Here is a 27,608-nt window from a genome sequence, read left to right as displayed (position 1 = left end):
CACAGCGAACAGGAAGAAAAAGGTTCAAGTGTCGTCGCTCTCTGGCCACGAATAGGCTTCGCGACGTACACCTCGTGGTGTTTATGATCGCGGCAAAACAATCAGCCGATGATCCGCGAGTTCTGGACGAAGTAGCGATAACAGGAGCATGACGTTATCTCCGTCTTCCCCAATTACGCCGCAGCCGTCTGCGACATCGTGACATACGAGATAATGAGGCAGCTCCGCGCCAGATTCTAAAACGCAGTGACGGGCAACAATAAAGTCCCGCAGGTTTGCAGTGTGGCGGGCTTACCTAGGTCATTGCCACGGTCGGGTTCACGCAAATCACGGAGACGATCTAGACATCACAACACCAATAATGAAGCACCTCATCCTCGTCGGGGCGTGCTACGTCGACACGATCCTCACGCAAGACAAACCCTTCGCGTCAGAGCACGTAGAACACCTCGCTGACTCACCGTTCCCAGCATCCCGCGCTTCCCCGAAGAGGACGCAAAATTACGGGCGACAAGCCTGCGCGTCCGGCGAGGAGGCAATTGCCCCAACACGATTGAAGTGCTGCAGCAGCTGCTCAGAAACCTGCCCGGCGGCGGCGACGGGTCTTCACCTCAGGAGGAGGTGCTGCAGATGCACCTCGTCTCGCCCCTGCCGGAGCGCCAGTCGCAGGCAACAGCGAACATCATCGCCTCACTAACGCCGACGTCAACATCACCAGGCCGGGAGCCCTCGCCCTCCTCGTCAGCCGTCAACTTTGATCACTCCCTCTTCCGCGCGGGCCACCAGGTGCCGGCGAGCTGCTACATCCTCCGCAGCGAGGCGACGGGCAGCCGGACAATCGTAAACCACAATGACCTCCCCGAGATGACGGCCGCCGAGTTCCTGGTCGTCGCAGAGGCGTTCTGGGGCCGTGGAGAGAAGACGTGGTGGCACTTTGAGGGGCGGATCCCGGAAACGACGCTCGAGTGTGTCCGATCGTTAAGACGCGTGCTGGGCGCGAGTGCGACGGTAAGCGTCGAGGTCGAGAAGCCCGGGAGACCTGGGCTCAGGGAACTCGCCGCGGAAGCGGACGTCGTCTTTTACTCCAAGAGCTGGGCCGAGGTGAGCATCCTGCTTGGGGAGAGACAGAGCCAAGCGTCGTGAAGTTGACCAACACAACAGCACTGCGGCTACACATCTGCCGAGGCTTGCTTGAGAGGGGAGAGCCAGCCGCGAGCGTGGGTTTTGAATCGCCGCTTAGGAACCGTTAGCTGATTGTAGGCTAAACAGCTCTCTGGCGATGATCACATGGGGGGCCGAGGGGGCATCGTGCCTATCGCTGCAAGATCAACGTTACGTCGAGCGTCCGGTCGAGCACGCAGTCCAGCATGTGGCTGAGTGAGTGACTTAACCCCTCCAGCGAACGAGTCGTTCTCTACCGCTCATCTCTCGCTGCGCTTACGAGGCAGATGTTGACCGACACTGACACCCTGCAGCTCGGTAGGTGCTGGAGACACGTTCGTTGCAGGCATGCTTTACGGGCTCATTTGCCGGGAGCGTTGGGAGCTGGGAGAGAAGCTCGGCTTCGCGGTCGACCTGGCCACTCTCAAAGTCCAGCGCGAGGGGTTCAGTGGGCTGGGAGACGATATGCAAAGTCGTGCTAGCGGTGGGTCGTCCGTATCGGATCAGGCCAGGCAATGAGCCAGCTTCGTCGCCGCCGCCGCGGCTTCTCCGGATCCTGCCCCCCGATGCCGTAGATGGTCGCCTCGGCCGTTGAGTTGGAACGGGGTGGGTGGACCAAGTGTCCCGCAGTCGTCAGGATTCGGTCATCTGCAGAACTACATGGCAACAAGCCGAAGCCTGCGGTCCGGTGGGCATCCATCGTCGGTGGTCGCTCCTGATGCGTGTTCCGCGAAGGTGAAGGTTTGAGGACCCGTGTGGGGAACAAGAGGCGGTGTAAACAATGGAAGGTGGATGGCGGGCAAGCGAGAGAGAAGCATTTCTGCGACGGGGCAAGTTGGGCTAGAGGCGGACTTCATGGCATAATGTGTTGTGAACATTGCGGCTGTCAGAGACGCCTGACAGGTAGCAAAATTGGTCCATGATTGCCGTGTCTTTTGTCTTCAACCTCTTCGAGCCGCCGCTGCACTTGTGGAGTGAAGGTGAGTAGATTGGGCTACTCTGCATTTACACAAACACGCGTCAGTGCAGATGGCGCATCTCACGCAGGCGCGGTGCAGGCGAGGCTGCAGATGGCCTGCAGATGCTAGGCAGGAGCTGCCTGCTTCTTGGATGCAACAGAAGGAAGAAGTTAACGATGAACCAGTTGAGAGCCAGGGATGGCGAGAATCGACGAGAAATGTGTGAGGGAGTCGATGGGTCGCAGGTGGAAGAACCGTCCAGCTCAATGACGAAACCCGTCTTCAACCTGTTGTTTTGCAGCAAACTTCGCCTGCATTGGGTACAGCCGCAGGGAAGCGCGACGTAGATCTCCTGTTCTTGGAGAAGGAACGGATACGAAGCATGGAATGAGTTGAATTCCGCACTGGAGGCAGTCTGGCGGAGGCGGAGTTTTCAGTGGAAAGGGGATCCAAAATGATGTCCCTCTCTGTCACGACTGACTCTGAGCCAGATTCAGCGGAGACGGACGAACGAAGTAAGCTGTCGACGGGGAGCATCTGGACAGCCCGCCTATGAGAAGAATACCGGGGCATTTGCAGGGCGGTTGTAGGTGTTCTGGGCCCATGGATTTGCGGTGACTCGGATTGAGGAACGAGACCATCGATTCTTTTCTGCATCGCGTTGTCTTGTCGATTTGGTGGGGCTCATGGCTTGAGTCTCATTTTCATCGTCGGTCTCCATGAACCCTTCCCACCAATTTCTTCTGGCCAGTCGGGCTTGGAGCGTCGTACATAAGTGGATTCCAGGCGAAAAAAAATTGATATGTTGGCGGCTTGATGCAGCGGAGGTTAGCCCGTGTATGATTTCAGCGGCCTGTATGCTGCATTTGGGTTACTACAACCCTCCGCTTTCTGACAGAATCCATCATGTCGCAAGTATCAGCTCTGGTTCACCGGGTCGCTCGTGTGCAATCCTATTGTGCTCATGCCGTAACAGGAAGGGTCCGTCCAGAACACAAGAGACCGAAGGGAGGCATATTCTGGTGTTGCGAGTTGATCTTGCGTTGGCGTCGGCGGTGGGCGATGCGTACCAACAGCGCTGCTCAATGTTTGCTGGATTTCAAAGTATCCGACGTCTCACCGCCGATGGATCTAGCGGATCAACGAGTCTCATGAAAGGGGATAAACGAGTGACAGTGTATGAGAAGGTCGTGGTGGGCGAGGCCCCTACGCTACTGCATCGGGCGACAAGTTGACTAGACATGTACCGTGGGTAAGTGAGAGACAGTGCAGACCGTGCAGTGTGTGGAGAAAAAGCTGCGTCCCAATTATGGCAGCACATCGCATTGAAAGCATGTGGCGGCTTGCTGACGGGTTGCGTGGTTGCTTCTCGGAAGCTGTGGCATGGAGATGCGGCCCTTGGTGCAAGCGATTGAATAGTGACGACGGTGCTCAGCAAGTACGTCCTCACGTCGGACGTCAGAGGAACGGGCGGTGCCTGGTGGCAAAATGATAGGCCATCCACAATATCTGTAAATGCCTTGCAGGGAATCGTTTCCGGCCCTGCGTCCGCAAGGGTTTGGGTATCTGAAGAGGGGCATACCAGAATTGGGGGCTTGATGTGTCCTGGAGAGTGGATGATACGAGGCGTGTCTGTATTGAGCAGAGGAGTTTCTGCAGGGTCGAAAACATGACTTTCAGCCAACGAGGACGGGTCGTCGTCAAAGTGAAGTTGAGTGAGAGGCTTCTGCAGGATATGACAGGCAGGCGAATAGCGTGATGCCCATGCCATGCATCTTGTTCGGGAGTTTGAATGTGCGTGGAGAAGGATGAAAGTTCCGCGTGTCCTTCTCAATGGGTAGCCGTAAAGTGACCGAGGGGCATTTGAATTGATAGATGGGGGCGTGCACATTCGAAGGGATGGCGTCCACGGGCCTTGGGAAAGGCGGCAGTGTTGCTCTTTCAGCAGACCAGAAAGCTAGGACAGGCCGAGGAGGACCCAGCATGGGAAGGGGAAAAAAAAAAGCAAAACCGAGGGAGCGGAAATCAACGGTTACTGGGAAGAGTAGCGTGCTGCGTAAGTTGAGGCTACTTTGGCAAGCCGTAGCAGAGCTGTGAAGCGAGTGGTACACAGTACTGACTGGCGAAAGCTGACATTGGCCTGCGAGCAGGGTCGGGCTGGGGCTTTGGTGGACGCAGAAGAGAGCGAGCAGCAAAGACCAGAGGGGTGCGCTGCGTGTGAGTGTGTCGGTCGCACCCACGCAACAGCGTTTTGTCAACCATGTCTCGTGGAACGACGCAACCTGGAAGTGTGTGAGTACGGGCGGGATGGGCGAAGATGTGGGGGGAGTAACCACCCCACGGCGGCTAGTTTGCTTAGTGCGTGTATGAATGAGTGAGTGTGTAAGTGTGCCTCTCGCTGATACAGAGCCGCTCATCCAGAATCCATCCCTCTCGTCCACTGTGTCCGTCATGCGTGGACGAGGACCAGACGAGCCAACGAGTCCAGGGGAGGGGTCGAGGGCGTTGTCATCAGGGGCGTGTGGGCGTCCTCTGTCCCCCGGCCCAGCGAAAACAAGCCCAGTGACCTGAGTCCTGACATGGAAGGCAATGTTGCACTGGACGATGGCTAGCGGTAGTGGTATGTAGCGGCAGCGGTAGTCGTAGCGGTGATGGCTTTGCTAGCGGCGGCGGCAACCGGCAAGGATGCGACTAGACGATTTAGTGTGTCGATGGGGAACTTGCGTACCTTACCGTAAGAAGCATAGAGAATCCAAAATCCCCATCGATGTCGCTGCCCTGCCTCATCGACGTTGCGTCCGTAAAAACACCCCCCCCCTTCTGTCACTTCTCTCCCACACCTACCCCTACCACTTACACCCCCTCCCATTTGCCCTGGCTGAGATCACTGGGTGGCCATTTGCATCGACATGCCGAGTCTACTTCGCCTGCAGGTCGACCTGTCGCCCGTTGACTTTGATACTTTGTTTGCAAGCTTGCTTGCTGTGCTTCCACCACGGACACACACATGGTGTATATATCTCTTCTGCAAATAGACGTCGTTTCGAACGCAAGGATCCGTCATCGTCACTGAGCGCCCGGATTGTCGAGCCCGTCACGCCCGTCCCCGTACCCGACGTCGTCGTCTCCTAGTATGGGCCGAGTCATGATCTGCAGCGTAAACTTGTTGGGCAAGCCTCCATGTCGCTCACCTTGGTTACAATCTAAGGCTCAAGCCAATCTCCGTCACCTTCTGAGGCTGTTCATGCCAGTCTTGCTAGTGGTTTGACGTAGAGGGGAAAAAAAAAGTTGGCCTCCTGATGCACCGAGTTTGAGGTTTTGATCCTTGGGGAGTTCCGCCAAGAAGGCCAACCCGCTCGCATGCACAGTAATCATAGCACGACGCCTGACGAGACGAAGCGGCATCATCTCCTCTTGGGTTGGTGATATTGTACTACGGTTCTCCGCACATATTTCTGCCCAGCTGATTAGTGGTGAGCAACTGACGCATCAAGATCCATACCTTCAACATTTTCGTGCTGCTAACCTTCAAACAACACGAGTGAACTTCGAGACTTTAACAGACAGGACGACCAGTCCGGCAGCCCAAGCCGTCTCTATCCCGGTTCCAGGCACTCCGCATTGAAGAATGCCTTGATTGCCAGTACCCGGCTGCTGCGGTAGACAACCGCTAACAAGGCAAAGGGTGCTGGGCCCATGGAGCTGGTTATGGAGTGGCACCGTCGGATACTTTCAGCTTTTTTTTTTTTTTTTTTTTTTTTTCTTTTTTTTTTGCTCCTCTCGACTGCTTCGTCTTAGCTCTCTCATTCGATAGCCCGCTGGGCCACGCCAACGCTAAAAGAGACACAGTCTTTCCTTCTCGACCAGGGTCTAATCATCTCCGAGCCAATCCCTGACATTTCAGCGTTGGCTTCGCTGGGGTCGCGACCGGGGCCAGGGCTGGGGCCCGCGTTCGCGGGTGACAGCCATGGCCGTACCACGGCTGATGTCTCAACATCTGTACCTAACAAGTGGTGCTTGCTCATGTCTCCAGATGGCCTAAAGAGATCGTCGGGTCGCACTGTAATGGCTACCGCCTCTTGAGATTGACGGCCTGTCCATAGCCCATCAGGCGATGCCAGACCTGTAAGAACCGAAATGAAATATGGTCAACCGCTTGCCATATTCAATTTGCCTCTGTCGAAGTCATGCTGACAGATTGTCTCCTCAAAACATGGCCCTTTCCGTTGTCGTGCATCGCTCAAGATGCCTTAGCACTCGAAGTGGACGACGTTGCTGTCGTGCCCCGTTGTATCGTCCCGAGGATAGGTGCTCCTGTCAAGTCCTTGCATCCATGCAAGGCGCCCAACGAGTCGGCATGGGATCTTTGGATGGTCCGCGCGTGAACAGTAGATCATCGGGCGGAACTAAGTTGATTGGGCCCTTTAAACGGTACTGGGGCCTGGAGATGAAGTCGACAAGTCGCTGAGACCTTCAGATTCCTGATTGTTGGCGAGGGTATCAATCCCTGTCATGTTTCATTTTCATCTCTTGCAGACCGCAGGACGGACTGCCTACTAGCTTTATTCGCTAGACTCCGTCTGTTAAGATCCTGGAGCTTTTTTTGAGCCTGGCTAGCCGGCCCATGACAGCATGCGCGCGCATTGAAGTGTTCTTGTCGGTAGGCCCCGGTTTCACCGATGCCCTGACGTTGCCCAGCCCAGCAATGTTCCTCAGGGAATCCCAGGCATGGTAAGCAACCATCCATCGTACCCCTAAATCACAAACGGCCGAGCGCGACTTTATTTAGCTCGAGGAAGCTGAGCATGTTGGCGGTTTGAAAGTACCTCAGCGAGACCTTGCCCGCTGGCGTTGAAGACGTCAGCGATGTGATATGCTGCTTGTTCCGCAAGTGACATGCTGCTGATATTCGTACTGCTTCCGAATGTTTGAGCTAGGTTCATTGACGGATCTGATGGACACTCGCCATGCTCATGTTTGGAGTATGCCATTGGACGGCAGTAGGACCAGACAGTCGCGATCCAGCCGGGCATCACAAGTCTCGGTTGCTGAAAAATCCCGCGGGCGAGATATTCGCAAAGTGAGCGCAGAATGTGAACAGTGGATAATATGTAGAGTGCATGTCTCGGGTGAAATCCGCCAGTCGAGCATGCCGTCCGCTATGTGACCAGTATGATGTGTCAGTGCTGGACATGCAGCTTCCTACTGAGTATGGAGCGTCGGTGTTTGTCCCCTGTGCACGGAGACCGCACTTCGAAGAGGAAACTTGTGAGCTGATCAGTCCCTCGAAAACAACAATTACTTTCTTTTTGGCTTGGATCTTACAATTCATCCACGCCCTCCCTCCATGGATTGCGAACGTAAGTACGGTCGGACATGCTCCCGTTGACAGGGGACAGGATCAACGGGGTTCGCTTCCCTGGCAAAGGGTCCCTTACCCATGGCCGACACGTCGTTTGCATTGAACAAGGGACGAATCATGGCCGATTGGCACCGAGCCGCCCGAAAACGCAATTGATTCTGTTTGGGCCCGATGCGTGGCCATCATGGGAAAGGGACTGATGGTTTTCAACAACAGCCACGCGTCTATGTGGCGTGGCTGGAGCTGGCTGGAACTGCTTTTCTCTCAGGTTCGCTGTCGGGGCGTACATCGCATGCAATGTAGCCAGATACTTTGTTCAGTCTGACAGCCATCTGCGAAGCCCAGCGCAGTTATTTCTCAGACTAGCCGCCTGGATCAAGCATTCGCCGAAAATCGAGAAGAGTGATCTACCGTCGTTCGCCGGTTTTGGCATCTTGGGGCTTCATTGTGGCAAGCGCATCCTGTTGGAGCGTCGGCCAGCACCGTCAATGCTAGCACACCAGATCCTCAGGCGCCCTGACAACCCATGAGCCATCCAAAGGGGTGACCGGTCAGCATTAGATGCCACGCAAGGCAACATGCTCAGTACCTAGCTGCCGGTTGGTGTCTTAGAAAATGGGAGCATCAGTGCCATTCGTTATTTACCCACGGGTAATAGCCGTAGGTTCCGACCAGGGGTGACAGCCCACGCCTTCCGGAGGTCGGGTTTCATTGAGGCTTGGGGACAATTAATGAGTCGAGGTCTTGGCTGAGGTGCGAAGTAGCTTCGTCTTCAGAGAAGGCCGACGCGCAGGGCTGCAACCGTCAAGGGTTGGTCTTCTCTCCGGGGTCGTAGATAGCGGGCGGAGACCACCTTCCAGCCCCAACTTCCAGGCTTCAGTGCACCCTAAATTACTTGGTGCTGCAAAGCACCAGAGGTTAGTGGCAGGATGGTGAGGCATCAGTGGTTACCCGCCTCCGCCCGCATTGTTCGGTGGTGCAAGGTTGTGAGCAGCACGCGGTTGAGTCAAGCCCTTGCGTACTGGCTGGTCTCGGGGTGGCTGGATCAGCAAGCCAATAAGCCGTACATCATATTTTGGAGCTTTTTGATGACGGGTATTTGACTGGGAGGGTACTACTGCCCAACCGGTTCAAGCGGCAACGTGCCGTGAAGAGAAATGATTGCTACAAGATGCTGTAGCGGGCTTGAAAGCACAGGAGGCTTGGTCTTGCTGTGTAGCGGTCAAATCAACAGGACACATCAGCATCGTTTTTTAGTCGGCATGAGACCTGTAGTATCCTGTCGTTTCCTGCCCAAGAGATGCTGATGGTGGCAAGCTGCCCGAGCACTAGTTCATCGGTGGAAGCATAGCACGTCCAAAATTTGTACCGACTGTTTTGTTCGGTCATCGGTAGAAAAAGGATGAGGGTTAACCCCGATCCCAAGAAGGTTTTTATGTGGGCGTCTCCGACTATAGAGGTGAAGCTCGGGGTATCGTGGAGCGCTTGGCAACTCGCAGAAGGAAGCGTCAGGCCGGGCCTTTGGAATACCGGAAATGCCAGCAGAATGGGTGGAGTTTGCGGTGCGGATGGGTTTGAGCCGACTTGAACGAGACGCCCACCGATCAACAGATGTTGTCAGAGCTGGATGCATGCCGCGACTTAATGTTGGACCATTGTGGGCGGCGACTGACCGAGGTCAAGTTCTCATCGGAAGGATCTGTAAGTGATGACGACGAAGGTCGGAGCATGCGAGTATGGCCAAGGGTCGATCCCGCAAAGTTGAGATGGAAAGACCGGAGAGGCGAGCGAGATGGGCTGCGACGTTGCACAGAATACTGCGCAAATAATCCGGAGAAAGACGGGTTGAAACCAACTTTGGCCAAGAGTCGTGTACGCAGTATCGATAGCCAGTGGAATGGACCGAATTTGTCCAAATACACGAACGGCGTCGGCTGGGTACACGGATGTAGTCGTGTGTTTGATGGTAAATGATGTGGTGCGTGGTTCTCTCACTTCAGTTGCATTGAGACGAAAACGCGAGGGGTGCGAAGAGACGAGGCAGCCAACAGCACAAAGCCGGAGATGGAGGATGCAGATGGCGGCAAACCTTGGGGCACAGATGTCAGCGTCTCCCGCTGCTGCATGAGACAGTTGTACGAAATCTGTCGGATGGAAGAAGGACGAGTCGTCGCACCTGAACCTTGGAAGGGACGGGGATGCGTGACGCACCAGATTTGGCTCAAGGAAACTTGGCTTGGGCATTGGGATGAAACGGGGAAGAAGGAGACATCCAATGTCACGTGCGTCTCTTTCAGGTTGTTGGCACGGGAGCACAGAATCGTACCGCTGTGCCTACCTGCGTAGCCAATGAGGCGAACTCGAGTGACGGGGCCGGCGATTTGTAGCATCTGCAAAAGTTTGCGGGCAGGTGGATGCAAATGCAAATGCAGGCGCAACTGCGGCGTGGAGGTGCAGGTCTAAGTGCAGGTGCATGTAGGTGCAGGTGCAGGTGCGGACGCAGCCTACCTGCGCGCGAGCTTCCATAGCTACTGCGGTACTTCGTACGTCGCATGACACAGAAGAAACTCGCTATAGAGTCGTAGGCGAAAGCTGACCGATGGAGGCACGCTGGTGCAGTGTCCGGGTTGAGCATAAAACACAACCAGGCTGATAACATTCCGGATGCCCAAGTCCAACCGCGGAAAACCGACCGCCAAATCGTGTTGTGCAGTAATGTCAGAGAGGCGAGCTGATTCATGTTCGTACGACCGACGACTCCATAGTAAGAGGCGCATGGCAAGAAATGCGAATCTATGCTGTCGGTAAAGCACGCATGGCTGGAGGGTTCAGTGACGAAGGCCGGCTTGTCGACGCCAGTAAACAAGCAGCCGAGTGACTAAATGGAACAGTCCAGGCCGCCCAGCTTTGTGGAAAGGCCACAAACTTACGCATATAGGTGGGAAGGTCCTGGCGCATTGAGTGGGCGGTGGGCACCCAACGCGAGACGTGGATAAGGCCTACCCGGAAAGGCAAGACGAAGACGCCTCGCACTCCAACACCCGACTAGGTGTGAACACGGTAGGTGGAAACGTAGACGATGTGGACCCGGCGTCAGAGGAGACGGCCAAGACACATCGCAGTACCGTACCGCCCGGAGACTTGCAGGCGCTCTGATGGTGTTGTATTTTGGGTCTGGATGGAGATGAAGATGGGAGACGATAAGCTGAGGCGCCGGCGACGCCGTCGGACGCGACTCGACGATTCTTGAACCATGGCTCGATAAGCTGCCTCGTCAAGATACTTCACTTACATGGTGGGATGGTATCTTGATTCATCCGCTTCCCAGCGGCCGCTCAGTAAATGCAAGGCACAGGTGCTTATGTCAAGCCCGGCGATGGGCAGAGCGAGCAGTGACGTGTAATGGATGTGTTTGCCAAGATCGTAACCAGCCAATCCCTTTATCGATACGGATGCCGCAGACCTCCAAGTCGCCGGGGAGGTCTCTTTGACCATGTTCCACCTGCTTGTGCGGATACGGGATGGGATGTTATGGATCACCTGGCCCGTCTTGAGCTTCTGGAAGCTGGCAGGAACAGGGGGCTTGCTGCGGTGCTGATCCTGAAAGTGGCTTTCGCTGTTCAACTTACGAATTCCAGCAGTGTCCACACTCGACAAGCACAGGGTAGCGAGTAGCGAGCCAGGCAACTCCGTGGGCTGTACGACGTTGTGTCGTAGCCGTAGCAATCCACTGACCGACAGGACAGCATCTCTGACACAGCCTGCAGCGACAAGCTGCTGTGCCGGTGTGGAGAGTTTGCCATGCCCCTCGCCAACCCGTACCAGTTACCAATCATAGTACGAGTACCAGGAAGCTGTTGACTTTGGTCTCTTTGAGAATTTTCCCCCTTCACTTCACGTCTGGCTATATCCACGTCATGCAAACAACAGCTCGTCTTTTGCGTTGGCCTGACCTCTTTCGCGTGGAATTACTTCTTGTTGACGAATGCCGCGCGGAAGCAAGGCATATCGTGAGCTTGCCGCTGGAATGGGATCAATCTTCGCTTGGTGACCTCCTAGCTTCAGGGGCCCAGTCGATATCTTCCACATTGCTAAGTCCCGTGCTCAGGGTTCTATCTCGGGTCGCGTATGGACGTTGGAATGGATGCCGCAGGTACGTTTGCCGTAGGGTATTAACATACCTGCACAGGAGGGTTGGACGGTTTTGGATCAGAACCGCAGGAGACACCCCAAGGCCGGCGGGTAAGATTGAGCCAGCTGGACAGGGCAGGAAGTCTGAGAACGTCTCGCTCGAGGCGTATGCGAGAGCCTGTGAAAGGAAGGGTTCCGGGGGGGATCGAGGGGAATGAAGGCTCTGGCAGATCGCGGCTGGCCCAGTTTCCAGCGGTGTCATTGGCCCATGGCGAAATTCTCGCAGGGAGCACGGGCGGAGAAGACGGGCATTGTCACAAGTGCCGCGGGTCGAATCCCAAATGACATGTCCTGGAGTCTGAAGCCGACGACTGGTCAGCATCTATGATGCATTGTTGTGGTGACGAGGTGAAAGGTACGTTGCGGTGCGTTCCACACCACCTGCCCAGCGACCTATTCGTAGGTACCTGCTAAGCCAGGGGCTCAGGGGAGAGGAAAATAGAAGCAGAAGGAATGGAAGACCGAGTGCACACCACACCCTGCCGGCCTGGACTTGGGTGTGGTCGGGTGTGCTGGACGGGCTGTATTGAGGGGAAGAATAGTGGGCGGAGTAGGGGAACAGGGGCTGATGGAAGCGCTGTAGCCGGACTCACGCTGCTGGAGGGCGAGGGGGTGATGGGTGTCCGGTGATGGAAAGTGGTGCTGCTTCGAGACCGAAGGGAACAAAAGACCGAGAGCTATGCCATTGCTGCGACTTTGCTCGGCGCGGGCTGCGAGGTGCGGATCGTGAGAGGTGTGCCACTGTCAGGCCCATTCGCTCCAATCGCAGGCTCGCCTCGATCGACCGTTGTCCCCACCCATGGCATCGCATGGATACCCGTCTTGCTGGAAATGCGTCTGGCGAGGAGCACTCTGCCCGAGGCGGCGTCGTGGTGCGGAGTCTTGCACTAAGCTGAGGTCGGGTACTATGCAGTAAGGTGAAAGTTAGGTGTGGACGACGGGACCTGAGTTCCTCTTGGGATGGACGGGCGGGCGGACAGGGCCAGGCCGCGGCACGGTTTGTGTAGGACGGAAGGTAGTGTAGGCGGTGTGTGGTGTCGAGACAAAATGAACGTGGAGCATGGCTACCTCAGGAAGGTAGATAGGTACCCCGGTCTGAAGTATCCCGCAGCCAGAAATAGGAGTAGTCAGACAAGAAGACTAAGTACCGCACCTTTTTCTCAAGTTTCCATTGGAAGGAGGCACCGCACTGCACTGGTCGTGGTCACCGGTTGGTGCTTGTAAGTTAGCAACTGGACTTGCCTGATGTGTGACCTGACGACGCCAGGGAACATGAATGCCTGAGGTACCCATGCCCTTGCCTGCTGTCTGCCATGTCTGTCTGAGATCACCGGGGTTGACTGCGACTGCGACCAGGAAGTCTCTGCCTGATGTTCCAGGTTGGTTGCTTTTCTCTTCCTCTCCTCCGCCTCCGCCTTCTTCTCCTTCCTGCCTGCTCGTCCGCCGCCGCCGCCGCCGCCACCACCGACTGCCCTGCAATCCGTCACCTAAGATGGAGTGGAGCCCAGCGGCTAAGTTACCTCCAGCTCCAGATTCAGTGGAAGTCAAGGATTCACACTCAGAGTCACTGCACGGCCTGTGCTGCGTCTCGGTCATCCTCGACTCACGGCGCGTTGAAATCAATCCAAATTGAGGTAGGCCTCCAAGACGCATCAACATGGAAGGTGTCGCAGACGGCGGACGCAGATCCCTCCTGTGAAGCGCTGTGAAATATCACTCCTCCGGCCTGTCGCCCTCGTCTTCCTCCACCAGCAATTCAAGTGGCTTGCCATCGAACGTCGATTACGGCTAGCGTTGGTCTGCTTTGCTACGACGATACGTTGTCAACGATCCATATGCTCTCGTAATGCGTACAATATGAGCCCTCCACTCCCAGGTAGCCCAGTGCTCGACTTGAATCTTGGGTGGGGGCCGTCAAACCGTCATGGTTATTTCTTTCTTTTACTTGGATGGGGATGGGCAATGTCCGTCCAGCGCGGTAAGGTGCCGTCCGTGACACTAGGTACCGCCGTAGACACGCAGAAGGTACCTGAGTGCGGTACTATCTTGGGCGCGCTAAACAATTTGCAGTAAGCTTGGCCATGTTCATGTCCACCACAGGGACAGACCTCGACAGGGTCGGCGCTGAGCCTTCAACCTTGTGTGGTGTCTTGGGGGCTCGAGCCTGGTCCAATGTGTTTCTGGCCTGGTCTTTGCTTTGTCAGGACCCAAGGAACACTGGCCCATGCCTCGTCGCCTTTCGTTCCTCGCTTTTCGCCCTTGCCGTCGTGCCGCCCTGCCTGGCCTTGGCGTTGCGGTTGTTGTTGCGGGTGCTACTGGCAAAATTGCATATTCCCGGGGCTAGGATGTTGATTCTTGATCATGGGGCGACTTGCCAATATCGAAGCGTGGTTGACAAGGTAGCCAGTACTTCACAAAGCCACCAACATCCTACCCTAGTCTATGTACTGGCTACACACCAGTTAGTGGAGGTTTCCCTTTCCCTTACAAGTTATGGCCCCCGACGTCTACAAGCCTCGTCGTCCTTCTGCCCTTCGGTATGGGTCCTTGACGTGCTGTCAGATTTTTATGGCTCAAACGTGGGAATGGATGGACACTGAAGCGTTGGAACCCAGCATGGCAGAGTCACTGTGTTGCCAAAACTCGAGGTAACGGCTGACTCCTGCTCAGAACGGGTGGAAAAGGGGGGCGAAAGGGAAAGAGAGAGAGTGCCGCCGACACATGTACCTCGCGCCTTGCAAATACTTGATCCGCCCCACGCCAGCCACCTGATCTTATGTACATGGTTGCTACGGGCTACTTTTTGCCCTCCCTCTCTCTGACCATGCACCTGCACACTTTGAGGTGTCGGGTCGCCCAACCACCTCGTCACCCACACTTTGACTTGTCTCCCCTAGGTACCTTAGCAGACCTAGCAAACTGTGACTGTGACTGACTCTCTCGCCTTCATGTCATTCGGCCCATCTAGCCCAGCTGCGGCTATTCTCGTGAACATCAGTCACAGCCGTCCATGACCCATCTCGGAGGTTTCGCAATCCCACATTCCAATATGCTGCAATTTGCCCGTCCCATTTCATCCCATTTCGAGGAACACGACGCCCCCAACACCCTGATTCCCTGGCCCAGGCATGCCGACATGCAGTTGCTGTGACCTCCGCCTGACGCGGTCACCGTCCAACTCCTCGCCTCGCCTGTCTGCCCCCCTTGGGCATGGATCGATGAAAGGATGCAACACATTGTGGGGGAAACAAGAAAGGGGAAAATAAAGAGGCTTCGCTCCGATGCATCAGCAACAGCCGATACCTACGATACATGATACCCCGAACAACCCGCGTGGACACCACCCAAGGTATCTGGCTGCGCACTTTAGTCCAACAAGGACGATGCCCATCTAATGTCACGACTCAAGACATGCTGGCAGCTTCGGCCCTTTGACATGATTTCGGCCAGCCGTGGCCCTCATGGGACGGTGACTGAGGAGATCGCCAAGGCAGCTGCTGATGCTCATGCTCTCAAACCATCATCATCTTGCAAACTACCTGCATTCCGGTCCGGAACATGCGCGTCCACCGCCTCCGGTTGATCCATCCACTGAATCTACCCAGTATCAGCTTGCACTACCCGTGGTTAAGACGGGTGCAACCCATGGCAAAGCGCAGCTGAGCCAACACAACCACAGGTTGGATGTCAACTCACCGACCAAGCCGAATTACTACGGCGAAATCATCGACCCAGTGGCATCTCACACTTGTGTTCTCGTCACCAAGTGCCCATAGCTTGCGGCAACTCACCAATCGGCCCTTGGCTTTGGTCCAACCACTCACAGACTCATGCCACCATTGACGCCCGCCCTCACAATACAATGACTGTGGTACGCTGGAGGCCAGGGGAAAGAAACGGCATGCTATCCACACGACCCACGCCATGCCATCCTCACACACTTCCACACGAACCTACTGCGCGTGTGCACACAATCGCAACCTTCTCGTCTCTGTCTCCGCAAATCGACCTCACTCTGGGTCAGGGGTGTGTGGGCAAAGCTTCAAGCCAACAGCCGTCTCCTGAGTGAGATCTGTGATCCGCCCTCGTCCGTTCCACCTCCCATGCGCCTGGAGAGCGGCTTGTCATTCGATGGCCTCACGCCCCCTTGGCACACGCCCATTTTGGCTTCGCTCTTGCGCTAGGATGACTGCAAACAATTAACGTTCCGTTTCGTACCTTGGGCCGCCGCTCAGCGACATCAACCACTTCGTATGACCAACAAAGTGACCGGACGCCCAAGGCATGGTGCACCTAGACAGCTGTGCTGCCGGTCGCGAAAGACGATGCGCGGCACGCTAAACTTCTATCCGTTTGGACACCATCTTTCGTGGCCGACAGAGGGGCCGCAACTGTGCCATGATCCATTTATTGGATGTACCAAGTATTCGTCTCTTCTGGGTTGGAGCATTTCTGACCTCCCCTCAAAGCAACGTCTTGACGAGCCTGGTGGTCGCCGGCTTGCGTCAATGTACCCATCATTAGAGGAAGCACGCATGGTGATATATCGTCTCGAAGTTGCTGGCTAACAAGCCGTAGGTTAGTATAGGTCACGAAGAGGCCGACAATGCTCGCAGTTGGTACGGTACGTACTGTTGCGCCAGGGGACTTCCCTAAGCGGGACCGTCTCCGTGCTTCTCTCATAGTTCTAACTTCTTTCACCTCTGCGGCCCTGAGACCAAGACCCCGATGGAGATCTTGGGTTATCCAGAGTCTGTGCTTTTTCACACATCTTGTTTTCCGCCTTTTGGACGGTGGCACCTGATCTCTCTATGGGTTCCCCGAGATGAGCGGTAGGAGAGCCGCTGGACAAGGGCGAGCGAAGGCAACCGGCTTAACCGCTGTCTGATACAGTTGCGGGCTTTTCTAATGTTAGATTGCGCGGTGTCAGTAAGGCTTTCAGGTGGATGTGGAAGGGGTGGAAATGGACGTTGTCTCGTCTCGCCAACCATGCAGGTTGCTAGTGCTGGATTCGGGATGTGCATCCATCCACGAACAAATTGGCGACTCCTCTTCGCATCAGTCAGACAGGCAGACGATCGGTCAGTAACAGGATGGAAGGCCATCAACAGGCAAGGCCATCGGGTGGGTGGCACTTTGGAGGAAACCACCAAAACATGCAAGGCGAGATGCACATCCCATCTGCTAGTGTTTAGGGGGGGAGGAGGAGGAGGCTCGAGGGGGACGGCGACAGGCATGGAGGGATGACGGCCATGGATCCATGGTCCCAAGAGCGGGTGTCTTTGCTGGGGTTTCTTAGATCCCCAGCGGCTTCATAGCACTACGCCCCTTCTGATGTAACCCATCAGTTCAAACTAAGCTTGCAGGGGGTTGTTGACGATGGGTGATTGGACGCGGCTGGCTGATTGCAGACGGGGCCTCGCCGACTCAATGCGGTAACGACACCCTCTGGGTCAGCAAAGCAGAGAGGCGGTTTCCCTTGGACCCCTTCTAACCTGCTGCCCCTGGCCTGTATGCGGCGCTCTGCTGCGTTGTTGCACGAGACGCAAGCAGGGGTGGCCATCTCCAGACTCCAAGCTGGCGGCGTGAGCGCCTGGGCCAAGTGGTTCTTTGGGTCAAAGACGTTCCATCCATGTTCTTTTTTCTTTCCTTACCTCCTTGACCGCCCGCTGCCCCTGTGCTGCCCACCCGCCAGCCAGGATGGCAAGGTACGGGAAGGGTACGTACTGGACAGCCCTCCGCTTCAACCTAGCAGCTTTTTTTTTTTTTCTTGTGTTTTTTGCTTTTTTCTTCATTATATTCGGCCGTCCAGTCGTACCAGGCAGGCCTGCCCCCCCTCCCATCTCGACTTGAGCCTTGTGTGCCGCGAAGGCACGACGTCCTGGGGCCGGTGAGGTACCTCGAAACGGTACATGCGGCACCCGACGCTACTCGCTACCCGTCCATGGGAGACACACACACACACACACACGCACTCCTACCTAGGACATGGCGTAGAATTGGCACCACCACCTGGCCGGCTCCACAACCCATTCCCTCATTCATCCATCCGCCAGTGATCCATCCTTTCCACCCACTGCCCTGACCAGTCCAGTGTCCAGTGACCGCCCGGCGCTCGCTCGTACTCCGTAGTGTACCTCGCCCTCCCTGGTCCATCACCCATCTCCTCGCCCTCCACCACCACCACTCTGTGCCAGAACCACCAAGGCAAAGCAATCAAGCGTCCACACCCACTGCGGCACCACACGCTCTCACTCACCAGAGAACCCCACACACTCACACCCACCAGCGCTATCGACAAGTCCGTCCCATGCCTCCCATGCTTTCCCATCCTGCCTCCACCTGCCTGTGTGTCCGTCCTGCCCTGTCCTGCCCTGCCCACCCCGGCCGTATCTACTGCGGTGCAGAGACAGCCCAAAGGGAAGCAGCCGCCTCGTCTCCTTGGACTCCGAAATCCACTTACCCTCCGTTGTGAGATCCCTGCCCAATCCATATGACGCAGCCCGCTTTCTCGCTGGCCGCCCCTTCGACACCCAGACACCCGCCCAAAAAGGGACGGAAACCGTACGTACCGCCCCTGTCCAGCCACGCCGCTTGGGACACCTGCACTGCACGGCTGCGCGGATACCTCCCATCAACATCCCATCCCCATGCACGCAACCCGCAACTCGCTGCCTCTTCGTACACACATGCCAAACCGTTCTTCAAGGTCTTCACACTAGGTGTTGTCTTTCTTGGCCCACTCCATAACTCCATACCCATGGTGCCTGCTGCGTATCCGTAGTGGTAGTCTAGTGTGGTCGTTGCTCCGCTGGAGCTAAGGTTTGATTTTATCCTTCTTCAAGACCAATCTAGTATCACCCATGTATTCTCGCTACTCCCTTGGAACTCTTGCAGAGCAAGGCCTCTTTCTCCGTACTTACATAGGCTAGCCCTTGGGTCCGTCCTTTCTATGTCATCTATATCACCAACCACCGCCGCATCTCTTTCACTCTCGACTGCTTCTCACATCAGAGTCTCCAACTACAACCATTTTCTACTTTTCACACTACACCACACCACACTCAACAACGGTCACCGACATCACATTCACCATCATGATGCCCACACTCATGGGAGGTGCTCTCCCGGGCGTCGTCCCCATGTCCTACCACCAAGACACCTTCCTCGACGACTTGTCGAGACAGATGGCTCTATCACAGGCGTCAAGGAGGCTATCAAGAGGTTCCAACGGACAACGAACTGGATCAGCCATGCGCGTCGTCAAGCCCACAAGCGCAAACAACAGCCCGAGGTCATCGTCATCTATGCAGGCGAGGAGGAGGACTATGATGAACGACGGAAATCTGGCGAGGAGGAGGCAGCAGGTTATGGACCACGTCCCGATGCCCGAGTACAGCTCTCAACCTCGACCCAGTCGTCCCCTCAGCTGGCACCCATCCACCTTCCAGCAACAACAGCACAAGTTGCCGGTTCAGCAGTCCGTGGCCCACTACCCGTTCCCTGCCACCACATCGGCATATCATGAGACCGACAGCTACACTGCGTACCAGCAGTTCCCGCCTACACCTGCTGCCTACTCTTGCAGCACTTCTCCTGCCGCCGCCTTCTCACCACTTTCTCTCCCCTTTGGCGCCTACGATGGATCTTCCTATCTCCCCGTAGAGGGTTGGAATGTTCCCCAGCAGGCCCCTCCAGCTTATGTCTCCTCAACTGAGGCTGCTGGATATGCCGAGCCCTTCCCGGCGCTTCCCTCCACTCTCCCCGACTTGACACCTTCCACCACCTCGACTTCCTGGAACTCCTACCCCATGGACGGCTTCACCAGCACGTCGCCGCCGACTCCAGAGACCCTTCCCCAGGCTCAGCAGCCGCAGCCCATCGTTCCCAACGAGGACACCATCCCCTACCAGCCTCTGGACGAGCCTGAGGAGGAGGGTGAGATTCTCGTGGGCATGGGCCTCTACGACGCGCCTGACAAGTACGACCACGACCCTCAGCTCGACGCTTCTCGCTCCGCTATGTCCTCCCTCCTGGGTGCTCCGTACCGTCCTCGCGAAGGTACCGGCAAGGGCTTGAAGCTCGAGGAGTCGTGGCAGCCCCCTGAGGAGAGCGACGACGGGGATCAGGAAGATGCCGACGGCGAGGAACAGGATTAATATGACGACACAACGAAAGAAAACCCAAGGAATTTCACGGTACACTATCAGCGCAAGCGATTATGATTTAATGACGACACTTTGTATACTATGTATGATTACAACCACCAAGAGATGTATCACCACAGAGGGGAGTTGGGCCTTAGGATGGAAAAACATCTATTAAGGCTGATGATTTTGGAAAAAAAGGGAAGGCCAAAACAATACCCCAGGGATACACAATGAAAGGGACGCAGGGGCCAGACAAGTGGTCCCCGTGTCGTCAAACGATGTGCAGCTTAGCTGCGAAGATAGATGACCTAACCCAAAATACAAGAAAAACACCGCGCTATGCGCAAAAGACTCAACACTCAACCTGTCCACTTTTTGCACCTATCGTGACTTGATGCGTGCAAGATGCGGGAGATTTCGATTACCAATGTACACAGCCAGCACCAACAGCACGGAGGAGGCGCCGAATCGAAGTTGAATCGTCAACGCGGACGCTAAAAATAAGCGAGAAAGAGCCTCCCGAACAGTATCCCTGTCGAGCATGGCATGAGCTGCAGTGTGGGTCCATGCTCCCCTGTCACATTCCAGCGGCCGGCCAATCCTGTACACTGTGGAACCCCACCCCCGCCGTTCTGGCCAGCCCTGCCAGGTCGCGAAACACCCCGCCGTGTCCCCTGAGAAAATTCTGGTGCGGTGACCTCACCGGCCCCCAGCCTCCTCCCCCTCAGCGTCTACTCCCACTGTGTCTCACTGTGTGCCGCACCTCAGACTCCAGAGGGCGACGGATGTGCAGTGAGCCACACACAGCTGGCACTACTGGAAGCCGAACCCGACAGTGCCAGCTGAGTGAGTGAGAAAACACTTCACAATGTTGGAGAGGGGAGGAGGGGGAAGGAGGGGGAAGAGGCCGTTATCGGCTCGACTTGGCAACTCTACCCCACCATTGATGCTGTGGAAATTTTCGTCGCGGGCGAGTCACGAATCACGACAGCAAAGATACCGGGTAGCGATCCGATTTTTTTTTTTTGCAATTGCTGCCAAACTACCTGGTCCTGTTTGGCTACGAGACCTTTCCCCTCTTTCGTGGAAGCTGAAGCCTCGACTCACACATCACTGAATTGCATCGCACACGATACAGTCAGAAACAACACAACTCGAATTCTCAAGATGGCATCCCAGTACGACTCACCCGCTGTGCACCACCCGTCTGTTGTGTGTGTGTGTGAGAGGACGAACCCCGCGCTAATTACTTTTGCCATGGGCGTAGGAGCGTTTTGATGCTCGGTGCGGGCTTCGTGACCCGGCCGACCCTGGACATCCTCAGCGAGGCTGGCATTCCCGTCACTGTTGGTGAGCAAGAGCCCTCCGTCTTCGTGCGCGTCTGACATCAGACATTGCGCGCCATTATTTGCTGTGTGTTTGGTGTAGCGAAACTAACCCGTCCCGAACCAATGCAGCTTGCAGAACTCTCGAGTCGGCCCAGAAGCTGTCCGCCGGTGTTAAGCACGCCACACCCATCTCGCTCGATGTCACCAACGATGCCGCTCTCGACGCCGAGGTCGCCAAGCACGACCTGGTCATCAGCTTGATCCCCTACACCTTCCACGCGACCGTCATCAAGTCGGCCATCCGCCAGAAGAAGCACGTCGTCACCACCAGCTATGTCTCCCCCGCCATGATGGAGCTTGACCAGCAGGCCAAGGACGCCGGTATCACCGTCATGAACGAGATCGGTCTTGACCCTGGGTAAGTGTGGCAGACACAACCACGAATTATGAGCAGAGATGTTGACGTGTGCTCCAGTATCGACCACTTGTACGCTGTCAAGACCATCGAGGAGGTTCACGCCGAGGGAGGCAAGATCGTTTCCTTCCTCTCCTACTGCGGTGGTCTCCCCGCCCCTGAGGCCTCTGACAACCCGCTCGGCTACAAGTTCTCGTGGTCTTCTCGCGGTGTCCTGCTTGCCCTGCGTAACGCGGCCAAGTACTACAAGGACGGCCAGGTCGTCGACGTCGCCTCCAAGGACCTCATGGGCACCGCCAAGCCCTACTACATCTATCCCGGCTACGCCTTCGTCGCGTACCCCAACCGTGACTCGACTCCCTACAAGGAGCGCTACAACATCCCCGAGGCGGAGACCATCATCCGCGGCACCCTCCGTTACCAGGGCTTCCCTCAGTTCATCAAGGTCCTCGTCGACATTGGCTTCCTCGACGACACTGCCCAGCAGGCTCTCTCCAGCCCCGTTCCCTGGAAGGAGGCCACCAAGGCCGTCGTCGGCGCCTCCTCGTCGAGCCAGAGCGACCTCGAGGCCGCCATCCTCTCCAAGGCGACCTTCGAGTCCCCCGAGGACCAGCAGAGAATCCTCAGCGGTCTCCGCTGGATCGGCGTCTTCTCTGACGAGCAGACCATCCCCCGCGGCAACCCCCTCGACACGCTCTGCGCGACGCTCGAGAAGAAGATGCAGTTCGAGGAGGGCGAGCGCGACATGGTCATGCTCCAGCACAAGTTCGAGATCGAGCACAAGAGCGGCGCCCGCGAGACCAGGACGTCTACCCTCGTCGAGTACGGCGACCCCAAGGGCTACTCCGCCATGGCCAAGTTGGTCGGTGTCCCCTGCGGTGTTGCTGTCCAGCAGGTGCTCAACGGCACCATCTCGGAGAAGGGTGTCCTGGCGCCGATGAACTCCAAGATCAACGACCCCTTGATCAAGGAGCTCAAGGAGAAGTACGGAATTTTCCTGATCGAGAAGACCCTGTCTTAGAGGGTGTTTGTGTGGCGTGAGGTGGCATAGCTTGTGGCAGACCTGGGCCGCATCGGATCGGGTACCTACCGGGTGTCGTCGATTCTGGCGATCACCTTGATGAGAATTAAAATAAAAGTTTAGACCTCCAAGGATATAGAAGGACGCATTGATGTCCACGATGTGTATGCACTCTCGTCCGGTACCCGTACGTGAGCCCCAACATTGCGCTACCCCTGCATCATTCGGTCATCTCTCGAGTGGACCGGACATTGGGGCGGTGGTGAAGGAATGAAAAAGATTCATCTCAGCTGTGCAGCGCCAGAGCAGGCGTTCGAATATGGGCCAGAGACATTGGTGCAACGCCACGGCACGAACGGAATCAAAGTTGGTGAGAGAAAGTGCAACTCATCTGATGTGTCGGTCAGTGTGGAATGAGATGCCCCTGAGGTTGAGAGTCTCGCTGCACTTGCCATAGGCAGGCAGGGTGGCGCTTTACATGTCCCTGGCGGTGGTCGGCTGGCGGTGTGTCGTGTGCTGTGTCTGTGTCTGGTAGTCGGGAATTTCACTAGAGAGCCAAAAATTGTCTCCATACTTTTCTTCCCCTTCCATTTTCCCCGTCCCATCTATCAACTTCGAAGTATTCCACGAATACTGCGTAGCACACACCCCCTTGCTCCGACCCCAGGCACCCCCCATTGGACTGCAGCGGAGAGAAAAGACAAATCGGTTTGGCGCCCTGTTACGGAGAAGGCGTTCGGTACCGAGTACTTGCATCTGAACACCAAAAGCCTCGAAAAACGAAGAAGAAAAAGCCTTGAAGCCACGCCGCCAGCACCAGGAACAAACGACGAGAGCCTTTCCGGACGCGGCTTTGAAACATTGCCTACATTTACCGCACACACAGCTGCTGCCTCTCGGCGCGCGACTCTAGCGGTCTAGCACACACACGAGGGCGCGCACTCGCTACCTGGGCGCAGCTCAACAGCCCGCCGAACGAACGAACGATCGGAAGCATGGTCCAATATATCCTGACGCCATGGCGCGATCGCCGCGAGCTGCTCAAGGTTCGCCAGCAATTCTATCCCGCAGCCGCCCCGTCAGCACCTGCTGCTGCCACTACAGCGCCCTCCACCAAAGCCCGAATGGCCGCCAGCACCACTCGGGCACCCGCTACGGCTGCTGCACCACCCAGACCGTCGGCGTCGTCGACCCATGCTGCTGACACCACGGCCGCAACGAGCACCAGCGCCAACGACCATTCAGCAGCAGCAGCAGCAGCAGCAGCACTGGCGGCCCAGCACCACGCCGTCGCCAGAGTGTCCATGTGGATGCAGCGCGGGAACTGCCCGCACATGGTCGAGTCGACGGCGCTGCTGACGGCCGCCATCCTCAGCGACGGGGAGAGCTCCGGGAGCGCTGGCACCTATGCCGTACGAGCGGCCTACGCGGCCGCCTTTAGTCGGTACGTTTTGGCTTCTTCGTCTTCTTTTTTCGTCTTTTTGCTTTTTTTTGGTCTTCGATGCAAATACACTATGCAGTGCAAGCGAGACAGAAGGGGGGCATGTCAAAGTCTATTTCGGCCGTTTGCTCCCTCTCGTCTGGGCTGCTTCCCGCCCGTCTCCCACCCTCCCAACCAAAGCCAACCCAACCAACCCTCTTTGGGGCCATGAAACACGGTGTTGGTTTGTTCTGCCCTTTGGCTTGTCCGTCTTTCTTCCCCTCTGGCCTTTACATCTCCACGCCCCTCCCTTCCCCGGGGATCTGGGCACCTGTCGTCGTTGGCGTTATTTTGGCTTTCGGGTATTTCATAATTTTGCCCTCTGAGGGCGGGATTGTCAAATCCTCTGCTCTCACACCACCCTTTGTGTCTGGGACACACCCTCACCCTCCGTTCTTGCCATGACGCCCTGCCCGTCTTTTGGGTTCAGCCCCTCAGACCCAGAGATCAGAGACCATAGGCCAGACCCAGGCCGGTCCGTCTGATGAAATCGACCAGGTAGAATCGCCTGATCTGCAGACGAATATTACACTTGCAAACACTTACAAGAGCGCCCGCTCGCTTGTACGGGCTAGCTTTTCGAAGCCAGGACTTGCAAAGACACCTTCTCCATGGTTGGCAAAACCATCTCGATGTTCGCTCTTGTCTCAGCTTGTCTGGGTCGCGAGTGCGACTCTGACCTACGGCTGACTGACGTTCCTGGCCCAGGAGCATTCGTTTTACCTGCTGGAGACGTGTGGTCTCTCAACCAACACCAAGACCTGCAAGGCATCTTCCCTGACCATGTATACGGTTATGGTTCCGCCTGAGCCGTCCGGACTGCTCGTCCGTCTCCGGCCGGCGGCCCCTTGGGGGGATTGTCTTTCACGACGCTAGTATCGCTGATCGTCATACCACACCTGCTCACTAACACTTGCAGGTTCGTGACCGGGCTCCTCGACGGGCACCAGGACAAGCAGCGCAAGCTGAGCATGTACTCCGTGGCCAAAACCATTGGTCTGCCGGCAACGTTTGTGGAGCTGCGTCACCAGGCCACGCATGAGCAGCTGCCATCCCTGGCGAAGCTGCGGTCCGCTGCGAGGAAGGCTCTGGCGTGGATTTGGGAGTACTACTGGCAGCACCTGGGCGCGAATGAGGATGAGGAGGAGGTCATTGTCGGGGACGCCGCCGCGCGTGGGTATCGTGAGATGGTGACGGCGTACCTGGAAGAGGCGGAGTGGGCGAGGAAGGCTGAGCGGAAGAGGCTGTTGGGCAGGCTGGACGAGAGCCAGCTGCTTGAGGCGCTGTCGCAGGTCATGGAGGCGCCGAGGGATGATGCAGTCTTGCGGGGGGCTCTGAGGTTATCGAGGGAGCTTCTGCACAAAGGACAAGGAGAGGTGGAGGAGCGCGAGGATGTTGACCTGGAGCAACAGGTCGAGGAGATTACGCAGATTTCACGGAGTAGGGACGTCATGATGTCGGACGCGAGGGACGAAGAGAAGGCTGCTGAAGATGCGGAACATGAGGGCGACGAGAGCGGTGGGATCGGTTGGGCCAAGCACAAGGGCCCTTGGAAGCCGCGTCCCATCGGCGTTGCCTGAATCCAGGCCGTCCATAATTAAAGACGACCTGATATCATATTCTTGTCTCCCTCTGCCTGCTTCATCAGCGGTATGTTGAAGTCGAGTGTTGAGTCCAAAGTGAAGACGTCTTGCTGCATCACGTGGGGGGTCATGACGATGAGCGAGTGGAGGGGGGACTTCCTGCAGGGGCCCCCTCTTCAGATTTGTAATAACGTCACCGTGACTTGCCGCTGAAGTGCAGCCAATACCACCACTCGAAGCACCGACGACACGCCTTCTCACCATCGCAATTGCCTTTCATGAATCCCCTCATCGTAAGGAGGCCATTTCTAAGACACAAACTCGCTACCGTAACAGCAGCTGTAAGCATCTATCCGTCTTGAGGGAAACGTTTGAAAGACGGGCCGCTGCTGACAACTTATGCAGCTTACATTCACCAACGCCATGCATATCCAGTCGATTCCCATGTGTTCGTTTTTCAAGTCTCACGATGTAGTCCAGATTCTGACGCGACCGTGGATGTGCAGGGAAGGGTAGTAGCAACAACTACGCCTACCTGGTGAAGGACGAAAAGACCAACGACGCCGTCATCATTGACCCGGCCAACCCGCCCGAGTGAGCGACCCTTCCCGCCGCGATGCGTTCAAGTACTCGGTCAGAGTCCATGAGCTGACAATGTGTGCGCCAGAGTCGCCCCCGTGCTGGAGAAGGCCCTGAAGAACAACGAGATCAACCTCACCGCCATCGTCAACACGCACCAGTGAGTCTACCTGCGAGCTTCGACTTTGGGGGAGAGGGCACGTCCGACTAACGACTCGCAGCCACTGGGATCATGCGGGCGGCAACAAGAAGCTGGTGAGTTTCCTTCTGGGGAAGATAAGCATGAGTGTTCGCTGACACGCCGCAACAGCGTCAGGAGCTGAAGAAGCCTGACCTGGCCATCATCGGCGGCAAGGACTGCGAGGCCGTGACGAGGACGCCCGGGGACGGCGAGTCGTTCAAGATTGGCAGCATCGCGGTCAAGGCGCTCTACACGCCGTGCCACACGCAGGACAGCATCTGCTGGTTCATGCAGGACGGGGAGCAGAAGGTCGTCTTCACGGGCGACACGCTCTTCCACAGCGGTGAGGACGTTTCTGCCCCCTTCATCTTTCCCGTCGCGACTGACACCATCGACGCAGGCTGCGGCAAGTTCTTCGAGGGGACCCCGGAGGAGATGCACAAGGCGCTGAACAAGACGTTGGCCGCGTTGCCCGACGACACTGTCGTCTTTGTGAGTTTGAGTCCCGGATCGGGGGCATGAGTGAGAAGCTGATATCGGAGGCAAGCCCGGCCACGAGTACACCAAGTCCAACGTCAAGTTCGCCGCGTCGGTGCTGCAGAACGAGGCCATCCTGAAGCTGCAAAAGTTCGCCGAGAACAACGAGGAGACGCAGGGCAAGTTCACCATTGGCGATGAAAAGGTATGTCCCAGTTATGGATGGCAGATGGATGAGTGGGCCGCTGACTTTGATGTAGAAGCACAACGTCTTTATGCGTGTGGATGTGAGTCACGACATTGATGTACCGAGAGGTGCGTTCTAGGCTGACGAGAGATATCAGGACCCGGAGATCCTGAAGGTTACGGGAGAGCAGGAGCCCGTTGCTGTCATGGCCAAACTGCGCGAGATGAAGAACAACTTCAAGTGAGTAAGTGGTAGGCTTCATTTTCTCTCGTGTGGCATAGTTCCGGTAGAGCACTACAGTAGACTGACTTGTGAAGTCCGCCTCCCGAGTCAAAAATTTGATGCGAAGTGGGCGGATGGGATATGGGGTTCAACACGGAGGCGCGGAGGTGATACCAGTAGTTTACGAATGCTCCTTACTAGAACACACAGTGGCGTATGTTCCGTCGTGAGTAGGGAATAGAGTTCACTCGTCACAATTACAGTATCTTCACATCATCATCAGCATGTCTCCCGAAGGCCCAAAGCACCCGA

At 56.5% G+C, this 27,608-nt stretch overlaps 5 protein-coding genes across 5 annotated transcripts; all 5 read left to right on the top strand.

The window, feature by feature from the left end:
• Positions 1 to 361: 361 nt before the first annotated feature.
• On the top strand, positions 362 to 1,143 carry COL26b_000277 (uncharacterized protein; the record flags this gene model as incomplete). Its single annotated transcript, XM_053173247.1, has 2 exons — positions 362 to 429; positions 471 to 1,143. The coding sequence occupies 2 exons, from the start codon at positions 362 to 364 to the stop codon at positions 1,141 to 1,143; spliced, it is 741 nt and encodes a 246-aa protein (XP_053042953.1).
• Positions 1,144 to 18,770: 17,627 nt separating this feature from the next.
• Positions 18,771 to 19,832, top strand: COL26b_000276 (uncharacterized protein; the record flags this gene model as incomplete). Its single annotated transcript, XM_053173246.1, has 1 exon — positions 18,771 to 19,832. One exon carries the CDS (start codon positions 18,771 to 18,773, stop codon positions 19,830 to 19,832), a length of 1,062 nt encoding a protein of 353 aa, XP_053042952.1.
• A 1,158-nt stretch (positions 19,833 to 20,990) lies between these two features.
• On the top strand, positions 20,991 to 22,587 carry LYS3 (Saccharopine dehydrogenase [NADP(+), L-glutamate-forming]; the record flags this gene model as incomplete). Its single annotated transcript, XM_053173245.1, has 4 exons — positions 20,991 to 21,001; positions 21,091 to 21,173; positions 21,281 to 21,569; positions 21,627 to 22,587. The coding sequence occupies 4 exons, from the start codon at positions 20,991 to 20,993 to the stop codon at positions 22,585 to 22,587; spliced, it is 1,344 nt and encodes a 447-aa protein (XP_053042951.1).
• Positions 22,588 to 23,711: 1,124 nt separating this feature from the next.
• COL26b_000274 (uncharacterized protein) lies at positions 23,712 to 25,647 on the top strand (the record flags this gene model as incomplete). The annotated part of the gene is made up of 2 exons (XM_053173244.1): positions 23,712 to 24,031; positions 24,987 to 25,647. 2 exons carry the CDS (start codon positions 23,712 to 23,714, stop codon positions 25,645 to 25,647), a joined length of 981 nt encoding a protein of 326 aa, XP_053042950.1.
• A 426-nt stretch (positions 25,648 to 26,073) lies between these two features.
• COL26b_000273 (uncharacterized protein) lies at positions 26,074 to 27,318 on the top strand (the record flags this gene model as incomplete). The annotated part of the gene is made up of 8 exons (XM_053173243.1): positions 26,074 to 26,098; positions 26,157 to 26,244; positions 26,318 to 26,389; positions 26,451 to 26,484; positions 26,540 to 26,902; positions 26,958 to 27,092; positions 27,148 to 27,174; positions 27,232 to 27,318. 8 exons carry the CDS (start codon positions 26,074 to 26,076, stop codon positions 27,316 to 27,318), a joined length of 831 nt encoding a protein of 276 aa, XP_053042949.1.
• Positions 27,319 to 27,608: the final 290 nt, after the last annotated feature.

Source organism: Colletotrichum chrysophilum (genome assembly GCF_026319265.1).
Source record: "Colletotrichum chrysophilum strain AFK26 chromosome Unknown scaffold_1, whole genome shotgun sequence".
In the NCBI taxonomy this organism is placed as follows: Eukaryota; Fungi; Ascomycota; class Sordariomycetes; order Glomerellales; family Glomerellaceae; genus Colletotrichum; species Colletotrichum chrysophilum.
The sequence above is the reverse complement of the archived record's forward strand: the minus strand, read 5'-3'. Positions and strand labels throughout refer to the sequence as shown.